The 21,153-nt window shown below is 32.7% G+C and overlaps 3 protein-coding genes across 3 annotated transcripts; 2 read left to right on the top strand and 1 right to left on the bottom strand.

Moving 5' to 3' along the window:
* Positions 1-645: 645 nt before the first annotated feature.
* TRIADDRAFT_23032 (uncharacterized protein) lies at positions 646-3,640 on the top strand (the record flags this gene model as incomplete). Its single annotated transcript, XM_002110836.1, has 9 exons — positions 646-765; positions 889-1,029; positions 1,519-1,619; positions 1,734-1,815; positions 1,941-1,984; positions 2,077-2,178; positions 2,458-2,587; positions 2,722-2,803; positions 3,441-3,640. Coding segments are annotated over 9 exons (1,002 nt in total), but the record flags the coding sequence as incomplete, so codon positions are not given.
* Positions 3,641-6,524: 2,884 nt separating this feature from the next.
* Positions 6,525-9,642, bottom strand: TRIADDRAFT_54236 (uncharacterized protein; the record flags this gene model as incomplete). Its single annotated transcript, XM_002110304.1, has 7 exons — positions 6,525-6,777; positions 7,212-7,314; positions 7,383-7,520; positions 7,653-8,033; positions 8,437-8,745; positions 8,960-9,166; positions 9,522-9,642. The coding sequence occupies 7 exons, from the start codon at positions 9,640-9,642 to the stop codon at positions 6,525-6,527; spliced, it is 1,512 nt and encodes a 503-aa protein (XP_002110340.1).
* Positions 9,643-10,481: 839 nt separating this feature from the next.
* Positions 10,482-14,392, top strand: TRIADDRAFT_54235 (uncharacterized protein; the record flags this gene model as incomplete). Its single annotated transcript, XM_002110835.1, has 14 exons — positions 10,482-10,576; positions 11,061-11,136; positions 11,278-11,312; positions 11,575-11,633; positions 12,229-12,307; positions 12,380-12,438; positions 12,543-12,684; positions 12,849-12,911; positions 13,012-13,125; positions 13,291-13,386; positions 13,480-13,546; positions 13,674-13,815; positions 13,914-14,080; positions 14,321-14,392. The coding sequence occupies 14 exons, from the start codon at positions 10,482-10,484 to the stop codon at positions 14,390-14,392; spliced, it is 1,266 nt and encodes a 421-aa protein (XP_002110871.1).
* Between the last annotated feature and the right edge of the window lie 6,761 nt (positions 14,393-21,153).

Genomic DNA, 21,153 nt, shown 5'->3' with positions numbered 1-21,153 from the left:
AAGTTAATATATATAAATAGATAATGCTAGTCGAAATTAATATTATGATTGAAACATTAACATCACCTATATAGATGCTAATACATGATTGCCTTCTTTTCTTAGATATCCTGGCTTTGATGACACTACGACTAAGGGTATTATCAGTGACGAACCTGACGATGCCGAGATGAAAGTTAAAGAATGGATTGATGGTAGTATTGTAGTCCACGATGAAACTGAAAAAGAGGCTAACCGAGCTAAATTTTGCCGATTGATTAGCACAGTTCGGGTTAGCTTGTTAGTTGGCAAGTAAGTATTTTATTGTGCTATTTATAAGATATTCTTATGGCTATTGTGAATTTTGCTAGACTGTCGACTAGGAATTTAGCTATAAATAATTATCAATAATTAATTAATACTAATCGTTGCAGAGCTGCAAGAAATGGTTTTTCATTACAGTATACACCAGAAATAGAAGCGTTACTGCAGGTAAGAGTTAATAGCGATCGATGATTTGCTCTCTTTGGTAAAACATTGGTAGCATCCAACTATTTCACTGATATAATTTTCGCTAACGCCTTCAGTCTAACTTCACTTGCTCATATTAGCGACAGAAATTCATTTCAGCACTTGCTAATTATGCATTAATATTATGATGTTTAGCAAACCGATCAGTGGACATTCGATAACTTCTACCTCAGCGATATTACTAAAGGACAGCCGCTACGATATATGGGATACGAACTATTTCATAAGAATTGCAATTTACTGAACAAATTTGACGTAAGTATATTTAAGAAAGTTGATTTAGATATATATACTTGGCTACAACTAACTGATCAGTTACTATCCAGCTATACCCTTGAAGTACAAAATGAAACTTAAAAATTGCTCTTCACCTATTAGATAACCGTAAGCTGTTTTGATGCTTTCCTTCAAACTGTTCAGCAAGGCTATGCAAAATATGATAATCCATATCATAATGTTATTCATGCAACCGATGTTTTACAAACGGTCTATTATCTAACTACCAAGACCGGTCTATTGGTGAGTGCGATATTAATGCAGTAGCAAGATTACGAGGGCATATTCATGAGCTTAGATTGATTTCAGCTAAAGTCTTTATAATTTTCAAATTTTATCACGATCACCTTTTACACAATGGAGCTGGATGCAGTTAGTTAGCCTTTTATACATTCTACATAGTTATATACAGTGGTTAGCATAGTACCTATATCAAAATAAAATGAAATAACAGCTTGATGCGCCTATTTACAATATAAAGAGTAATTAAATCAGCATTTGGAGTTGAATTATAATAATTTCCAGCCGTACAATACTACCTCGTAACGTAATGATCGGCTATAAACGGGTTCTATGGATTGAGTCTTTACCCAATGGTTGTTTCGCTTTTCCTTCTACTTTCATTCTTAAGCATGTATAAGTCTGCTTTTATTAACTGAGATACATAACTTTGTTTAGATGCTTAATTTCTCTATTTTAATCCCTACAATTTAATGTTACGCATGTACATAGAATTGGTTGACAGATTTGGAAGTTTTCGCGTTGTTACTTGCTGCCGCTATCCACGATTATGAACATACAGGAACAACGAATAGCTTTCTAGTTGCTTCAGGGTAAGTAAAGTATTAGTGATTCAGTGTAGCTTTCTACTGATAGTTCAAGGAAGAAATGTACAATTATAGACGATAGTGGTGGAATATCTAATCTAAACTATCTAACTTTTTCAGATCTGAACTTGCTTTAATGTATAACGATCGATCAGTTTTAGAGAATCATCACATATCCTGTGCATTTCGTGTTATAACACAGGTAGAATTCATTTATTTCAATGAACATTAATTTTTTACGTCATCATAATTATTACGAATAATTCAACAATAAATATTATTATAAAATAAGATATTAAGATTTCCATGCTTCTAACTAAATTCTAGCCTGAACATCCCATCTTAAAAGGATTTTCCTATGAACAGTTTAGGTAAATAAAAATTTACCATTTTAGTTGATCATAGGTAATTCATTCCCTTATTTACTATGCCTTAACCATGTTTTAAACATTGCGCTTAATAGGGAAATTAGATGCATGATTATCGACATGGTATTAGCGACTGATATGACAACGCATTTTCAGCAAGTTGAATTTATGAAAAGATCATTACTAAATCCAAAAGGGTGAGCAGATTGCTATTTCATTAAATTTCTATTGTACCCTCAAAGTAATAATTGCATACCAATTTTTATCAAAAATTATCGTTATTGAGTTCAGTTTTTACAAATTAAAAGGACATTATATTTGTTAGTAGTTTTATACGATGTATTTCGTTCCACACGATATCATTCTTACATTTAGCTTAAACTGCTGTTAAAACTGAATTAAGTTCTAATTCTTTAAATTTGGATATTTATTGATTATCTTATTAATTAACGGTTTTCACGTATATGTTGCAATAGAATCGAAAAAATAGATCGTACCAAAGTTTTGAACTATATTCTTCACTGCGCTGACATTAGCCATCCCGCCAAATCATGGGAATTGCACAGTCGTTGGACGAATTTACTGATGAATGAATTTTTTAAACAGGTTCCTATTAATTTCGACTGATATAGCTATAATAGAATCTATGCACACTCCATTACAAATCGTTACTAGCTCCATCTTATACTACCAATTATTAAGGAAGTAAAACTAAAGTTTCGTGGTAACAATTCTTTTAGGGAGAATTGGAACATCAGCTGGGATTACCGTACTCACCTTTATGTGATAAAACGACGACGAAAATCCCTGAAAGTCAAGTTGGTGAGTAACAATTTCACAAATTTAAGATTGTAAATATAAATTGAATTACATCAAACTACATATTAAGGATGGATTCAGCCGAAGCTATAATTTCTGAATCTTTGTTTCACATTGAGAGCGTGTCCTAGTTATTTCACAGTATTTCTCATCACAGCTCCATATTATGAGTGAGATTTTAACTTTGTGCTGTATAGTTTGAACAATTATAAATGTTTGCTACTACTTCCGTTAAATCAAATTATATAGTAACAACTTATTGAATCCAGAGGTTTCGATCGTCGGTTTTATGAAATATCATAGATATAAAAAGACTATTTCAGTACCGAGTCTCTTATACTATACAATATCATATATATGAGAAGACTACTCAACTATCGTGTTTCTTATACAATTATTTATTTTGCAATCAAACTTTTGCTCTAAATATAGATGCAGTACTTATGTTCATAACATGTTCCTATACATACGAATTGCTGTAGCAACTTAAGACTTAAACTATAGCTATACGAAGCATTAATTAATTACTGATTGATTACATATTATCATTATATCATCTAATAACATTACATATTATTAGATGTCATTCTTTAAATTAATTACCTGTCTTTCTTTAATTTTGATCACGCTATCATAATAGGATTTATCAACTTTATAGTTAATCCACTCTTTGACATATTTGGTGAAGTTATCGATAAAATTTCTCATCATGTGATGAACCAAAATGATGAAGAAGAATTACGAAAGACAGATACTGAAAAACCCTGGATTCAATCTATGAGAGACAATCATGAAAAATGGTTACATCAATGTCATGATTGTAAGCGTTCAGGTAAATGAATAAGCTTACAAAATTTCAGTAAATATTATAATAAAAATGGTTATGAATAGTTAAAATTAATCTAATACAGTATCGCTAATTGTATATCGATAACTTGCGCAAGTAAAGATTCTTTCAAGAAAATTTTAATTACCGACGTAGTAGCTAAACCGAATTAAAAATTGATAGTCTAGTAGCCATTAACATTTCACTATTTATTGCTATGGTAAATAAATAAAAAAGCATCATTTAAGTAGAATAAGGATCGAAAATGTAAATACCTCGCTAAACAACTCAATTTTGTCTACATCTGTTTCATAAAGCAGGTAATAGGTCATCTCGTGCATCGACAGCTGAAAAAACAGACGATAGTCGACCCAAACGCAACTCTGTAGCTAATGGTGGCCCTTCTAATCATCAAGGAAAGCGTCAAAGTCTATCCAAGAAAGCTACTAGTAAATTTGATAGCCGCCGTTTTACCCGGACGCAATCATCGGAGTTTGTCACCATTGAAGATACCGGTGTTTTAGAGAAATCCGATTCATTTTCTGGCAACCTTTTGAAGTCAAATAATACGATTAACCGCAAAAATAATTATCATGATCAGACGAAGAAAACGCAGCAAACATCAGCATCAACTACGACTGCAAATACAATAACACCAACAACGACATCAACGAAAACAACATCATCGGTCACAACAACAACGAACAAATCCACAGTTACAAATGGTTCCATACCTAATGATGATATCAAGAAAAAAGCGTTAATAAAAGAGAAATCAGACAGTGTAAATACAGATGTTAGCTCCATTAGCAGCCAACATCAGGATAATTTGGCCATGATAAAAATGAATATTGAATTAGATGAGTCTAATGATGCTGTTGATGATAATACTAACGACGTTGTAGTAGAAACTATGGTAGATAGCGATGGCTATGAATCTTCTGAGTCACCAGATCAATTGGAAATGTAACTATTATGATACGGATTTCTTAAAACTAATCAATACTTGAGTACCCGAAAAGACTAATTCATCACAAAACGATCAAATGTGATATTTATAAATATCGTAATGGTATTAATCATATTTTGCCAATTTACTACATTAACGGATGTTAATCTGAGATTAACTCAAATTATCGATGTTTCCAGCAGGTAATAATTGGTACATTCACCTGATCGAGTTAAGATTTAAAGTGTATAATTTAATCTCGATTGCATTGATGGTAATTTTTTAATTATAAAATATCGAAATAGAATTGTAGTTATACAGTATATGATTTAACTTCACCGTCAACTTGCGTGGAAATATAAAGATATCTATTTTGATTGACATTGTACATTGATATAACATTAATTTATCATTATTATTAGCAATATTTCAAATGGATTTAACTTTAGCTAAAGCATTATCTGTATATGTTGGTAAATGATACAGTGAATGATAATTATCGATATAGAATAATTATACTCAATTTCTTGCTAAATGCTTTCTTGCATAAAATATAATAGCCATTGATGACGACTATAGTATTATTATGACCGACTAGAAAATATAAAATTATTTCTTTTCAAGTTGGAGTTCATCACTATGATATATCATTTCATTATCGTTTTATCGAATGTATAAATCATTGAACGATGAGTCGAATCAAAATCAACATCAAAACAATGTATCTGATTATGATATTGATGATTATATCTCATGCGTGCATAACCAGTAACGCGGTATATTATCATTGCATCAACTAACTCTAGCTTTCACTGGAATGATAGCTGAAGTAGCTGGTCAATTCTGTTAAATACTCTTGTAATCACATGTTCAACTATCATTTAGGGTTGCTTTCGATTGTGCTGATTTAAAAATAACACGTACTTGAAATGCTTAATTAATAATACCCTATTTGCTTTCTAAAGTATGTATAGAAGATCGATCTATAGTTTCATAGTATTCAAAACTGGAAAGAATCTATGGTATTAATCTTTAATTGATTCATTCTATATCTGGTTGCAATTAATCTTTGTCTGTCGTTATTACTATGGTTGTAATGCCGGTATTTGAAGTCATGCGATGATTATAATGAAACTAACTTTTCAAAGTATCATTTGCATCAAATTGCAATACAAATTTAACTACTTTTTCTAAATTACTGTTTCGTTATTAAGCTAGTTAAGTAAAAGGATAAACAAAGAGGATTAAATTTGCTGTAGAATAAGTGAAATATTGGCTATTGTAAGTTGATTTCTATTCATAATAAAATGACTGATCAATTGGTGAAATCGGGATTATAAGCTTTGAACTGATTCAAGAGCGTTTATGAGTCCATTAGTTATACCTAAACATTCATAAACTTTAAACACTCCTATACTACATAGGCTAAGATTCTTACGATCGCAAATCATCAATAGCTGTAATTTAGATTTTGGAGTTGCTCAGGCTACTACTAAAAAATTGCTATGCCGATAATCTTGGTTCAAACAACTTAAGACGTTCTTTAACAGTTTTTCATATCATTGTAACAAAGCACTACAGCCCATTATAGCCAAGTTACGTCCACACTAAAGCATTATTTTAGCAAATATTATAATCATTTTATTCATTTCGTAACTTACTTGGATCAAAAAGTTAGTTAGTTGTACGAGTACTTAATTAAACACGGTAACAATCGTATATAGTCAGCATGTCATACAGTTTTTGCATTTCTAGAATATTTATCGAACAATTATCATATTTACGCGGTTAAAAATAACGAAATAAAAATATCCATTTTAAGAAAAATCTTTTACTTAAAGCTAATAGTATTTCTTAATTCATAACGGATTACCAAAACGCTATCTACTTATTTAATATTCGTTAAGAAAAAAATAATATAATCAATAACAGATCACTTAAGGAATATTTTATACTACATATTCATAAAGACTAAGGGTAAGCTCGTATCTCAAAGTTGTAAAAATAGCACTACTTCTATTAAAGATGTCATGATAGGCATCGAAAGTTTGACTATTAGTTAATATAAACAAATTGTCATACAATTGATTTAATAAGTGCAATAAATTTGGAGGATTTTCCGAACTCCAATGGGGAAAAAATCTCTTAACCAGCTTGAAACGTGTAGGTACTTGAACAGTAGTTGGAGTTACTAATAAATTCCTAAAATGACGAAGAAATCATACTTATTAAAACTAATTCATTCACTTATTTCCTTATTGAAGCAGCTATTTTAACCTGGATTTTTAAAAAATTCGAGATCTAAGATAAAGTCTTAACTTTAGCCTCATACTATTCATTACTATATCAAGCATTTCCATAGTGCTTTAAGCAGTTGAGTAATAGGTATCAAAATTTTGAGTTGAGATGATTTAAGTAATAACTCAACTCAAATACAATCGAATAAAGAAATAAGACATTAAGATGCGTATATGGCAGTCACTTTAGTGCGATGCTTAAAATTGAGTACTATCTATTTTAAAGCTTTTAGTACTGGAGTAAGACCTCAATACGTAACCCCTTTTAATAAAAGCAGTAGCCTATGCAATTGTATTCTTAACTAAATAAGTAAAAACAGTTAACATTCATTAACCAACCTTTTTCTACTGTTTTGACTATCCTTCGCTAAAGATTCAATTGTACTTAACATAATGTCGTAATCGCTTCCTGCTAAATCGAAAATTTCTATGTTCTTGTTACCTTTCGTTATACAGAGATACAAGGTCAGAGTCCTATTATTGTGCAATACGTATCAAAACAAATCATACCTCGGAATTGTGCCAACATAAATTTTGGAGGCATGTATGTGCGGTAAAATATTACATTAGTGGAAGGATTAATTGTAGTCCCACCATTATCGAGTTTATAATTATCGTGAAGGTACTTCATGCATGGATAAATGCCACCTAAATGGATACAAGAGAACCTTAAAATTTTCCATCTTTAATCTGGTATCCACTTTAAGTGCAGACATTTTGCAATGATCAAAATATGTAACTGTTACATTAGTCCATAATGCGATTGTAATTGTGAATTACCTTGATGCATAAATCCGAAAACTAATATGCCAAGTACATTAAATAAAATCCAAATAATTAAATTACGAAATCTATTACGGCTACCAAAGAAATTGTTCCCGAATAAAATAAGCAATGGAAAAATGACGGGAAGAATAAATCGCGGTTCGTGATGTGGAATCCATGATAAAATAACTAATGGAATATATACGCATCCTTTCAAAAACCATCGGTTAGACAAAGAAATACTTGCTTGGGTAATTTGGTCGTTATTACCAGCATTAGCCAGAAAACTAATAATATCTCGTAATGTTTGATAATAAAGTGCAACTGTTAATGGCCCAAATAACATAAACATATTGACTAATCCATGAGTAACTCTGGGGTGTATACCATGCGTACCTACAAATCATATCAAATAATCAGCATCTAAATTTCTCTTGTACTATTTTATGTAGCATAGATATCATCACATAATTGTCACTGCACCTAAATTAGAATCGTTGATGTTATATAAAATAAAACACAGTGGCGTAATGGCAAAATTTCCTTGCACTGATCTATAATAGTTCGAATCAACGATAATTAGCAACAAGGCTATGAATAGACCACTTATTGCCATTCGGATGGAGCCATTAATCGCTGCTTGTAGGTTTACTGTCCTACCTATTTTGATAGATAAGGATTTAATAGCCTGAAATTAATACTAAAGTTGACAATTGACATACCAGTATTCTATTGATATTATTAGTAGCATGCAAGATGTCTCCAAATATTTCTTTTATCTAAATACATCAATTCTTACTTTGATGATACAACATTGAAAGAACTGGCCAAAAGGCAAAAACCAAGAACGTTGGTCTAATAAAGAAACCAACTGCGACTGTTATCCCAGTTATTAACCAGGTTCTGTTACAGTAACTGCCAGAAGGTGAAGTCTTTTGAGTAGAGTAATATATTATTAACAACCAAGAGAAAAATATCATTTCCACAAAGTTACTGAATGTCCGGCAGAATATAAAAATTGGATGAGCGCTTGCAGTTGTTAGTAAGTAAGCCATTGCGTCATTACTTTTGATGTTCAATCGCTGGCATACTATCCAAACGGAATAGTCTAAATACAGTATAATCATATTTAGTTAGCATAAGAAATTTGCATGAATGTCGTTTTACGTATTTGATAATCCTTGAAAAATATGTTAATATCCCTACTAAATTCATCAAACAGAGGCATAATGCAATGGTACGATCTGTACGAAAATGCATGCATCGAAATCGAGCTATACGTATTGACAATGGATGGCTGAATACTTCTGATATAAACTTACCAAAGAGGAAAGATAAGGCACAGCAGAAGAGTCGAGGCAATACGAGTAAAGTATACGGTGAAATCAAATCGATAGAGAAAAGATCTTTGAGAAACTTGAGCAAGATCATTGGTAAACCAGATATGAAATATGGAGTGATGATATTTCGTAAAGGACATGATACATTCCATTCCCAAGTACGCGTAGTGTCATAATCGAAGATATCCCCTATAATATCAGATCAAACATGCTATCACTTTCTGCTGTATAAATGAACAGTTGATCTACTTTTATTTTATGCTCAATTTAGGCATACCATAATTAATCAAAGATTTTGTAATCGACTATAGCTTCATTGAGATATTACACGAAGCAGAATTACGATATGGATATCTACGTGCACTGTGGCGATCCAATCTCCCAAATTCTCAGATACTGTACCTCTGCATTACTGCACGTTGGAGTGTACAATCTACAGAAGATTCTAGCTAAGTTATCCATTTCAAACTGATGCAATAAGCGTCATACGCGTATAACGTTCGAAATAAACCACAGCAAACGTGAATATTCATATAGGTCTAACCTGCAATAACCTCTGGTGATTGGAAAAATTCATCTGGGTGAATATATCCAGACTGGGGCATGAGAGTTAGAATGACTCTTAATACTGCCAAGAGATAATACAGATTCGGTAGTGATTCCATCCGACGCGCTTTGTCAATCTTCTTCCCTTGTACAGTATGCAAAGATATCTCGATAGAGGCACGCCTAACCTATTTTATTCCCACTACTACTCAATTTAACCTATATTGCAGACCTTTTCAAGCGATTAAACGTTCGATTCAGTGAAATGGACCCTCTGCAGCTTAGCAATAATAATCATACTCTTCATAATATTCTATCATATTCGTACGAGTATTTTATTATTTCCATTTCTTCGTTTATAAGGGCCCTTGCGTAGACCTGTACTATGGGCTACTACTCATTTCGACAGTACTTTATACTGTATATTTTACAGTACAATATACTGTAGTGTACAGCACAGTATGCTAAGAGGTGCCCAAGCAGTGACCTGAAACCTTTTAAGGTATTGGACTAATGCAATATTGTCGGCACTCTACTCCACTTCCACGAAATGAAAATATGAAACCGTTTGGAATCTGCTAACAAATATATATTAGAATTAATTTATATAGAACAGTACAGCATATACAGTATTTATCTATCATTCACTACTGTACGAATACTGACGCTATAAAGTGGGAGTAATTTTAATAGGATTAAGAGTCTCTACAAATACTAATCTAATCTATACTGTACTGTATTGTACACTCTACAGTATATTTTATATAATTCAAAAAATTGATGAATAATTACTGTCATTACTGTAGTCTATGCCATTTTATAGTTTTTCAAGTTTGCAATGACAACAAAGTATTATCAAAGGCATTGAGATAGAGTATTTTGTGAGTGGCAACGCTTATAGATCGATAGCATGTGAGAAGAGTGATTGGTAACGTTCGACTGAGTTAAAGACCTCTTCATGGCTGCCAATAATATCCTTATCCAAGTTGGTCAGTGCGGAAATCAGATTGGTAGAGATTTTTGCAATTTCATCGAAAACGATAATGATGACAGGTATTACTGAAGGCAATAATTAACAAGATTCGTGATTACTGTATTTATAATATATTGTACAGTATATTGCCTTTAAAAACTACGTTGCAAGTGTAATTAGGCTACTATGACAGCTATGATCCGAATTCGCGAACCTATAATATGGGACGCGTATAGTAGCTGCTTATAATAATAATAAGAATAACAATAAGAATAATAATAATAATATTATTCCTACGATTTGACGTATCTATGCATGAATACAAGTACAGTCTGTATTGCAATTTAGCAATTGATAAATGAAATAAAGTTGATTACTAAACATCTCTAAACACCTACAAATCATTCTCCTGCTAGTAATTTTGACCTATTATGGTGTAATAATGCACAACAAAATGATAAACTGTATATTGGTCTATAAAATTTAGTAATCAATGTTGACAGTTGCAGCTCTAACATCAGCTCACATTCCATTTCGTTTCACGGTTGTAATCCTGATTTGAAGTACGTCATCAATGTCTCACATTTATCAGCATTATGATAAAAAGCTAAGATGCCTTTGCGTCGACAGCGAACCCAAGGTATGTTATTATTTTATAGGATAGATATCTATCAATCATTAAATAACTGCTTTTAGCAATAACAAGAATTAATATTTTCCAGGTAAGTGTACGTATGCCGCACATTACTTACAATTATTTTGACTATACGCGTATTTGTAGGTTATCTCGAACTTACTGAACAAGTATGAAAAAAGGTAATCAATAACTATAGAATCTGTTCGGCCTAATAACTACCGTAATATACTGTACACAATAATTATGAGTGCATTTTATAATTTATCGATACGATGTTTCTGAGGTATTGTATCTGAGGCATCTTATTAGTGCACTCATGCATTAAGCACGATTATAGTACATAATTATGACATGGCAGAACTGCAGTACATTTTCAAAATGTTATCTTCTTTCGTACCTGACGTGATCCTTTTATCAACACAATATCTTATTTTATGCAAGCTATCGCAAGAAAAATATTTTTTCGGGACGTTCTGGTTGCGGTGCTAATTGGGCTCTCGGTAAGAACAATGTGGACTTCAGAAATTACTAAAGTTATATTGTATTTCTATCAGAGAAAACATGTAGGCTTTAACGTTAATTACTTGTTATGTATGTGGTTCGTAATACTGCTTTAGTCAAGTAATAAATCTCGTACAGTGTGTAAAATAATATAAGGTTTATTTGGAAAACTGTAGCGTAACTAGATAAGGCAGATGTATACTTGATATAAATCTATAAGCGTAAATCAGTGTATGTAATCGTAAAGTAAGGCTGTATGAGTACAGAATTAACGTAGAATTATACCAATCTTAAAGAACTGCTCACATAGTAACAAATAAAGCACGTTTCTCAAGAGTTACACGCGTGAAGATACATTTTAAGCGAACATAAAATGTGTGCAATTGTGTAACAACAAGCGTGATAAATATGTTATGTAGGCGTAATAGTACATATATGTAATAGATACTTAACATATACTAACAAATCTAAGATATAATAGTTATCTACCGTACTACCATTGTAATACTACTTGATACCAAACAAAATGAAGAATAATTTTATTAAGATTCGGTAAGTTAATCGTTGATGTTTTATCAATACATGCCTATATAGGTTACCACGGATTTCAGAATGTTATTGGCCCATCATTTATAGATGATTTTTTAAATGCATTAAGAAAGGAAGTGGAACGGTAATCACTCTGAATATAGGCGTTGTGATATCAATTCTATTGCATATACATCTGATTCTACGCACTTTGCAGTTGTGACTCGTACATGGGATGTATTATGCTTCATAGCACATGCGGAGGTACTGGATCAGGTATACATTTATAGAAGAGTAGTTTTGAATATAGACTTCAAAAATTGGAATTTTTTACTACATTTCTCATTAATTGAGCTAAATCTCTCATTATGTATATTTAGGTTTAGGTTCCAGAATCTGCGAAGCTATCAGAGAAGAATACCCAATAAATTACATATTATCTGTTGGTGTGTCTCCTCATAGATCAGGAGAAAGCCCATTACAGTGCTACAACTCGATGTTATCGCTATCATATTTACAAAAGTAAATGATATTTCTGCATGATGCATAACTTTTAAATTTAAGATTGATGTAATTTTTATACGCTCTATGAAGCTTATTAAATGGTCTTAATTTTCTCTCTTATTACTTATTACACGACTGAGTAATTGATTATATAATTAACGTACTTCTTCAATCTTTGATAGCTACTCAGATGGCATAATTCTTTATGAAAATGATGACGTTATCAACCGAATAATGTCCCTTCGGTATGCAAATGATTAATCTGATAATATATTGTACGTTATTATACTTGCGCGCCAAATAAATTATCAATCTAAATGATTTTTAATTGCAATATATAACTAGGTCAAAGTCTGAATCTTCTAAGGCGGTTTCTCTAGAGGCAATGAATAGCTACATTGCGAGAAGCCTAGCAGGAATTATATCACCCTTAAGCTCACCCAAGTCAAATGTAGCAAGGTAACAAGTTTACTTTGACGGTGAAGCATTAAATCTATTCTATATAGAAATCAATCCGAATAATTATGTAAAAGTGTAATTTTGGTTACTATATAATCTTTGCTACAATTTAGCAAGGTGTATAACTTCAGAATACCCTCTAATATTACAGTTGTTGTCTTATAGTTGTGTATTTCCGGGTAGAGAACCTTGGGAAATGCTTCAGACAACATGTCCAATGCCAATCTTAAAATTTACCGGTATTAAGTACTTATCGAAAGGGTATGCTATCAATTACAGACTGTTGTAGTTATCCACTGTAACAAAAATCGTATTTGTTACTTTTACCAAATAGAAATTTCTTGTCTTTCATAGGGTAGCTTGGGATAGTTTAGTTCGTAACTACGTCCAAACTAATTGCAGACCCAAATCGGGAACTGTTGTATGTGGCGTAACTTATCTTTAAGTATTTTTGTGCTAGCTTTACGCAGCACTTATTCATACACGAGTATATCTTAATTAAAGAATTTTAAATTTGATAACAAACTCAACTGCTTCTTTTATTGCAGTTAGATTCTATTTCCTGTCTAGCGGTTGCAAGAGGTGATAGGGATCATTCCTTTTTCAATTTCATGCCAAGATTAAACGAAAACTTGAAAGCAGCGTATCGATGTGTCAATTGGAATCCGTTTCCTATTGACTATTGGACAGGTATCCTACTATACGTATTTGCTTAATTATTTTGCGGTTCCATTTAATTTGAAGCAGTCTTGCTAGATCGTTAATAATAAATATTTGAACTCTGTTAGCTGAAAAAGACTGCTCAAGGAGCGCCAGTTCTGGTAGTAGAACTCTATACGTTTGCTCAAATAGTTGTGGTGTTATAGACTACTTCGATCATATTCTGTCGAAAACATCAACAATGTATGAAGCTAAAGCTTTCCTTCATTGGTATTGGAAATACGGTTGCTGTGAGGTGAGAGTTTGAGAATACTTACTGATAGTTTTATGATCAATTTATTCTTAGAGAGTTACACTATTCGTGCATTTAACTATAATTGCCACATTAGTAAGAAATATTTTTTTATGATTAAAATATGGCTTTGATGTCATAGCTCATGATTACATGAATGCTATTCTATAGACTGTCTCGACTCGTATTTTCATAAAAGTTATATTTTGATCTTCAATTATTAAAATGTAATTTCCGTTCTAGGACGACTTTTGCGAGGCCCGCGAAACGTTACAGAGTGTAGCTCTAAATTACAGAGATACCTTAAAGCAATGAGTACCTGCAGCCCACTGCATATTGCAAGATTATGCATATACAGTACTATGATTATTTATTTACTTCACCGACTCTTTTATTCTTATATTTTAGTGATGCTAATTTTTATCGTATCACACTTTCAAAACGTTTTAGGTATATTAAGTTATCGTGTTTCTGAATTGCTATCTTTATATTTTATTTAATTTAAATAAATATTAATAAGCTATCTAGCAATTTCGATGACATCTAATTACTGTTAAAAAGTGAATTCAAGAATTTTTCATGATAATTGATTAATTAAAGCAGTTTACATGTGACCATCCCTTTTCAATCATGCTAACGCAGGAGCTATTTACATTCTTACTATAAAGTAAAATAAACGCTGACACTGAGATGTACGAAGGACTAATAAACTAACAGGCACATGATGATACACGACGTAAACTTAGAACGTAGCGTAATAGTGCAAGCTATTACACTTCATTTTTTTAGAGCCATTAACAGATATTGGTTGAATCTACACTATGGAGTTATGGTCAATACTGTGAATGAAATTCACATTGCCCATCACGAGAACAAAGCTTGCCCTTATTCGCGTTTAAATGAATAGCGCTAATGAAATGGAATTTGTTTTTAAGTCAATCAAAATCTACAGTAAGCTTGATTAGGTGATTACCACAATACGAGTACAGTGTGTCAGCATCTCACCGTTACAGTGTGCAACTAGTGTCATAGCGTGGTTTGAATAAACCTTGAACTCAGCAATCTACTTTTGTGCTAAAATTTTCATGATGGTCAACGACAACCGAGTTACAGATTGTATTATTATAATTGACATTGGGCATCATTCAAGGATATTTGCCTTAAAATGGCCATGAATGAGCGAGCCACTGTCAGTCTACTGATTTAAACTAGGAACTTGAAGTGTTCTCCATTTTTGCAGTGCAGTGAAGTACTGTACAGTACGTACAGTACAGTACAGTACTGTACTGTACTGTAATGCACTATACTGTACACTGTACAGTACGGTGTTGAAAACACTCAGTCGGACTAAAGTTACAGTCTTGTTAATCAAGTAAAAAGTAAAAGTAGGCGAGGTCAAAGTACAGTACAGTACAGATCGACTAGCCACCTCATTAACCGTTAACCTTATTATTTATAATAATACTAAGTAAAGTGCACGTACTGTGTACAGTACGTGCACTTTTGGCATTGAAAGTGCCGTTTTTAGCTTAAACGATTCAATTCAGAAAAATCCTTAAAAATCCCTAGTGGGAGTATAAAGAGTGAATAATAAATTACTATAGTAATTTTTTTTATTAGTACTGTAGTCCCTTGTGCTCACTATGGGTCCTTGCGAGCATTTCATTTGTCGTTGCGATACACGTACATTGCTCGATTAAACCTCTCGTTCAACAAATCTTGAATGCCTACGGCGATTTTTCCAGTGTTATAACACATAGCAGCACGTACGCAGTGGTGTACCTATTTTGTTGTCTCGTACCATACTGTATTTTTAATTCGATTTGTACAGTAGTTAGATAGACTTTCATTAATGATTATAATTATAATAATCGCGTCGTCTGCTCGTCGATAGGCAACTGATCAAAGTGCGGCGTGGGATACTGTACTGTTAAAAGAGAATTCTCTTAATTAATTGCAGTAGAAGTCCTGCTCTGGCACTACCTCATACACCTTGCATACTGTACTGCCAAATCCGGAAGTAAGGTCAAAAGTGTAGTATACAGTACTCGGTAAAACATACTGCTTTTTAACCATCCTGAAACTCAGAAAAGCTTAGACTAGTAAACAGTCAGTACTGTGGAGTTTCTGTGTATCAGAACAGTAGATTTGTACTGTTTTACTTTTTTACCACAGAGAAACCAGGATAGTCCCTGGAGAAACTCACAGAGAAGCTCAGTACTATACTGTACTGTACCGTATTATTACATCACTACCTGGTCAGTAAACATTGTCAACAGTAGAGTACACTACTGTACAGTTCTTGATACTGTGTGCACCCCAACAGTAGATTTAGCATCAAACGTTGATCGCAGATAGATCGAAAATAAACTGTAAGGACACAAGGTACGACGGAGGCGTGGATGTTGGACGACCATTAAGATACAGTGGTTTTGAACCAATCTTTGGTTAATTAACAGTAGAAAACTTAAATCTTGACTGTAAGCATCTTTAAAAACTTTCATTCTTAGAGAAATTGAATACTGTGCCGCCTGTGCGTACTGGTACGTCTGACATCGACTTGGAACTCGATTGTTTTGCCTTTCTTGTTTGGATTGAAGGTAAACTCTTTACTATAGTCAGAACGGTATGATTTAAATTGTTACCAGTATTGAAGCTTAATTCACTCATGGTACTACAAAGTTATCATTTGAAGCAATGCGTATGCACTATAAAGTACTTACTTTTTTCTGTAAGTAACTTTTTACCTATTTGGATTTTTCGTTACACGCACGATTGACTTCTTATACGTGTAAGATAAGCAGCCGAATCTAACTTTTCGAAACCATCATACTGTACAGTACTGTATAACATACGTAGACACTTTACGATTGATTTATGGCTTCAACAATGTTAATTACAACTATAATAATCTTTACAAGCTTAAGGTACAATGTAGATGATTGGACTTCTTGAACTCAAACGCACTGTACAGAAATTATAAATCACGATAATTAGCAGAATATTGTTAGAATTACTATGCTCGTTATCCAATTGAACGGAGCAATACAATCATAGATGTCAAACAAGAACTACGGTATACCTTTGAACCCTAGTACGCCTAACTCATGAAACAACATCGTTAAATGTAAGTCAGATCGGTTCTACAGTATTCAGAGTTTGTGAAGCCTGAAATGTTCTGAAATTGCACTGCAGTGTTGTTTTCCTTTTTGCCCTTTGCTATACCTGTAAATTTGGGATCAAGTCGATTCTACTCAAGCGCTGGCATTATACGAGTACAGTAGTATACTTTTTAATTTTAAAAGAAACTGTATTTTAATACAATTTACGTCCACTCTATACTACGTACAGTATTGTAACTGTCTCCAACCATTAATCGTCGTTATTGTACACTAGTGTAATTAATTAGTTATAATTATTGAATTGGCTGTTTTAAACTTCCATTTTTGGCGATATTTAAAGAGGGCATAATAGCCCTGATATTTATATAATCATTTTATACTTACTGGCTTTAAAAATTTTACTTCAAATGTTGTTTTAAGCGTAACTGTTCGTAATTTAGTTTGACTATCTATCTGAGATTACTGGACAGCAATAATCTAATACGAGTATGATACAGAGTAAATGAACACGTTTGCCTCCAATTTCTGTACCCAAATCCCATTCTTCCTATTTCTGGTGCAGTCATAATATACTTGTAGTTTAAAAATTAATTTTACTGTAATAGTAATCGCTAGATTAATTACCGATATATTCTAAGCCCATCAACTCCCCCTCTCCGAACGTAGAGGTAAAGATATTCACGGCATCAGATTTGATCGAACGTGATAAAATTATTGACCTATCTAAGCTACGCGTATATTCAGATATCAAGGCACTTGTGATTCTATTTTTGTTTTTCGCACGGTTTAATTTATCATTAATTTATTGCTATCTTCTGCATGAAGTGTATCAAGATATTTTAAATGTATACTGTATACACGTCCTGTTCAAAGTAATCTTGTAGAATTCTTTCACGAGGTAACAAAATACTTAAAGTTATTCAATTTACCACCGCGCATAAATCATCGACGGACTACTGAATGATCGGTTACAGGGACTTTTACAAGTAGTTTTTAAATCTGCATTTTAGTGCCTTCGCTTAATAAAGCTTATCCGACACAATTCTCAATTCACCAAAGCTCTTCACTTTAAACACAAATTGCAGCATTTCTTACGTACAAGCAATGAACTCAGATATGATATCATTGCAGTGCTGAGAACGTTTTAAAATATATATTCTGAATATGATAGCTAGCAGAAACTAGATTGTTGAAATATCTTTCTTCATGCAATATTGATGCAAAGTAGTACTATTTGCTGTACTCCATTGACCATTGTAGCTTGCGTACATACAGTTAAGTCGCAGGCAACTTACTGCACAGTACATCTTAAGTAGACTCGTGCAGTCACAGTAGAACTGTATTATTTTGGGCTATGATATACTGTACATATACAGTATGAAGTACACAATGATGTTTACGCCTATGGTGAAATAAGTATACGTATATATATATACTTATACTTTACTATAGTCATAACCTAACAGCAATCATCTATCGTCATCCTTTACTGTCAGAATGCCTTGGCAATGGTCATTTATATAAAGTATCTGATTTCAGCAATTCAAGTATATCATACAGTCAAGTCTTATTCTGTGGTTAACGCGGATTACTGATTTGAGCATGTATATTGTATTGTACATACTCACGTTTTACCGCTAGACTTCGAACGTTCTTAAAATATTGATGAGTTGTAAAAATGTAGATGCAGTTAATTTAAAGGTAAGATTGAATTCTGAAAAAGTGATTTATGGGTAATAACGTGAATTAATGATATTAACTGACTATATCTCTCTTAAGAAGATATTTACTATTACTGATGTACTGTACTGCACTTTGCTGGAAAATGAATCTTAAAAATCTCATCCGATCATGACACCTTTGTTGACTATTTTTGTAATGAGGATAAGTGTTTTTCTGAGGTCATGAAGATTTTGTCTCAACGTTCACTGTGCAATACAATACTTGTAAACAGAATAGCATATACGTATAATATTGTGTATAGTCTATAACACATATTGTACAATACAACAAATTGTATTGATGAATGAATAAAATAATATGCTAGTACATAGGAATATTACATAATCGTATATATCATCTATACGTAAGTCATCGATATTTCAGATTCATGAAAAGTATTCCTGATGTAGTAAAAATTTGTAAATTCAATTTATAGTACTGTAAATTTTAACTGAGTCTACATTAGCCCGCATGGCGAAAATAATTTATTATATTATATTTCTTTAATGTCCTTATTTACAGGAAGCGTAGTCTACGCGTAGATACTGTTATGGTAGCCCGTCCGAAAATGCAGCTAGTTGTAATCATTTTCGTAGAGCCCAAAAAGAAGGGAGAAAGTTGTAGTGAGTAGACACCAGTCAACAGGCCATTAATGCCGTGATGATTCCCTGGTCACACCACTATAGTACTTTACACTGGATCGCCTTGCACAGTTGGATGCCGTCTTGACAGTTAGTTGAACCCATCAGGATATGAGATATTATTCAAAGATATTTTACCGTGAAGGAATGTTTATTAGCGGAAAGTAACAGCAGCATCAATAGAATACTACAGTATCTCGCTAAATATGCGAGATTTTCATCGTGTTGAAATCATAATTTCACGTTGCAAATTAAATTAATGTAAAGTACAGTATATGAGTAAATGACAAATTGTTTGTGAACGCAGCAGCTGCAGCTTGACTTATAATTATTGAGGCTCACTGTAGGACGCACAGTATGTGATGAGTAGAGTGAGTAGACAACTTTTTAAAATAGCACGTAAAAAATGAGATGAAGTAAATGGTAGCCACACAACTACACGTCTCGAGAGGTATATCAAGTGTGAAAGTGCAAGGTATCCATGTCAATTTTGTATTTCGTAGTAGGCGTGCCGACATTAAGCAATGCAATCATAGTCTGACATATGCCAACGGTCGCTAAATACTTAGTGCTATTAATGTAATCTGAAATAGGGTTGGTTCATAAACAATCTAAACAAGATTGACTGTAGCAAGCAGTTGAATAGTTTGACATTTTTAAATTATTTTATGGTACATTACCGTCGAAATTGCATTTCAACTCAACCACGTACAGTAAGGTACAATATATTATACACAGCTAAAACTATAATCCTTCATGTCTAGACTGGATATGATGCAGTACGTGTTGTATGTACTGTATACTTAATATTCAAGAAATGCTATCATTCTCATTCCATGCCTTAACTATCAACTCTCGCTAGCCAGCTTTACACGGCAGTGAACATTTAGTGCACAATAGTATTGAATAAAACTACTATACCGTAGCAAAAAGATCATTAAAAGATTTTTGATACTCCATGTTAGCACTGCTAATATTGGATACAGAGTATTATTCAGTATTTATAAGTTGCAATGTAATATTAAAATTCTTGTATCCATTTCTTTGAAGAATGATTATATGTACTGTACTTGTATTTACACAGTGAGGTACCCTTGGGAAATTGAAAGCCAATGTCTCCTGTTGTTTGATTGGCTCTTACTAGGACATTCATTTAAATTGAGATGCAATAGTTTTTCATTGATTTATTTAAGTTATTATCAATTGTAATTGCTAGTGGTGCATCCGTATTCTCTGCCAGTTCAATATGACATTATCAGCGATTAATGATTCTTAGTCCCAGATTGAGTAGTACCAGGGACGTTATCGATAGAGTTGTTCAGTGGTCACGAAACGCACAGTGTACCGAACATTCTACAGAAAGGAAGCTAACATTTCTGTAACCGCAGCATATATCGCAAACCTCCTCGTATCTACATTACATGCCCTAGAAATACAAGAACGAATAGACTGATTTTTTATCCAAATCTCAGAGGTAGGCAGGGCACAACGGTGTATTTGCTGTTTACGAGAATATTTTTTATCTTGTACACTACTGTTCTACTGTATACTATATATCATCTATTATACATTATACGCTGTATACTGTACT

Source organism: Trichoplax adhaerens, genomic scaffold (genome assembly GCF_000150275.1).
Source record: "Trichoplax adhaerens TRIADscaffold_3 genomic scaffold, whole genome shotgun sequence".
Classification (NCBI taxonomy): Eukaryota; Metazoa; Placozoa; class Uniplacotomia; order Trichoplacea; family Trichoplacidae; genus Trichoplax; species Trichoplax adhaerens.
The sequence above is the reverse complement of the archived record's forward strand: the minus strand, read 5'-3'. Positions and strand labels throughout refer to the sequence as shown.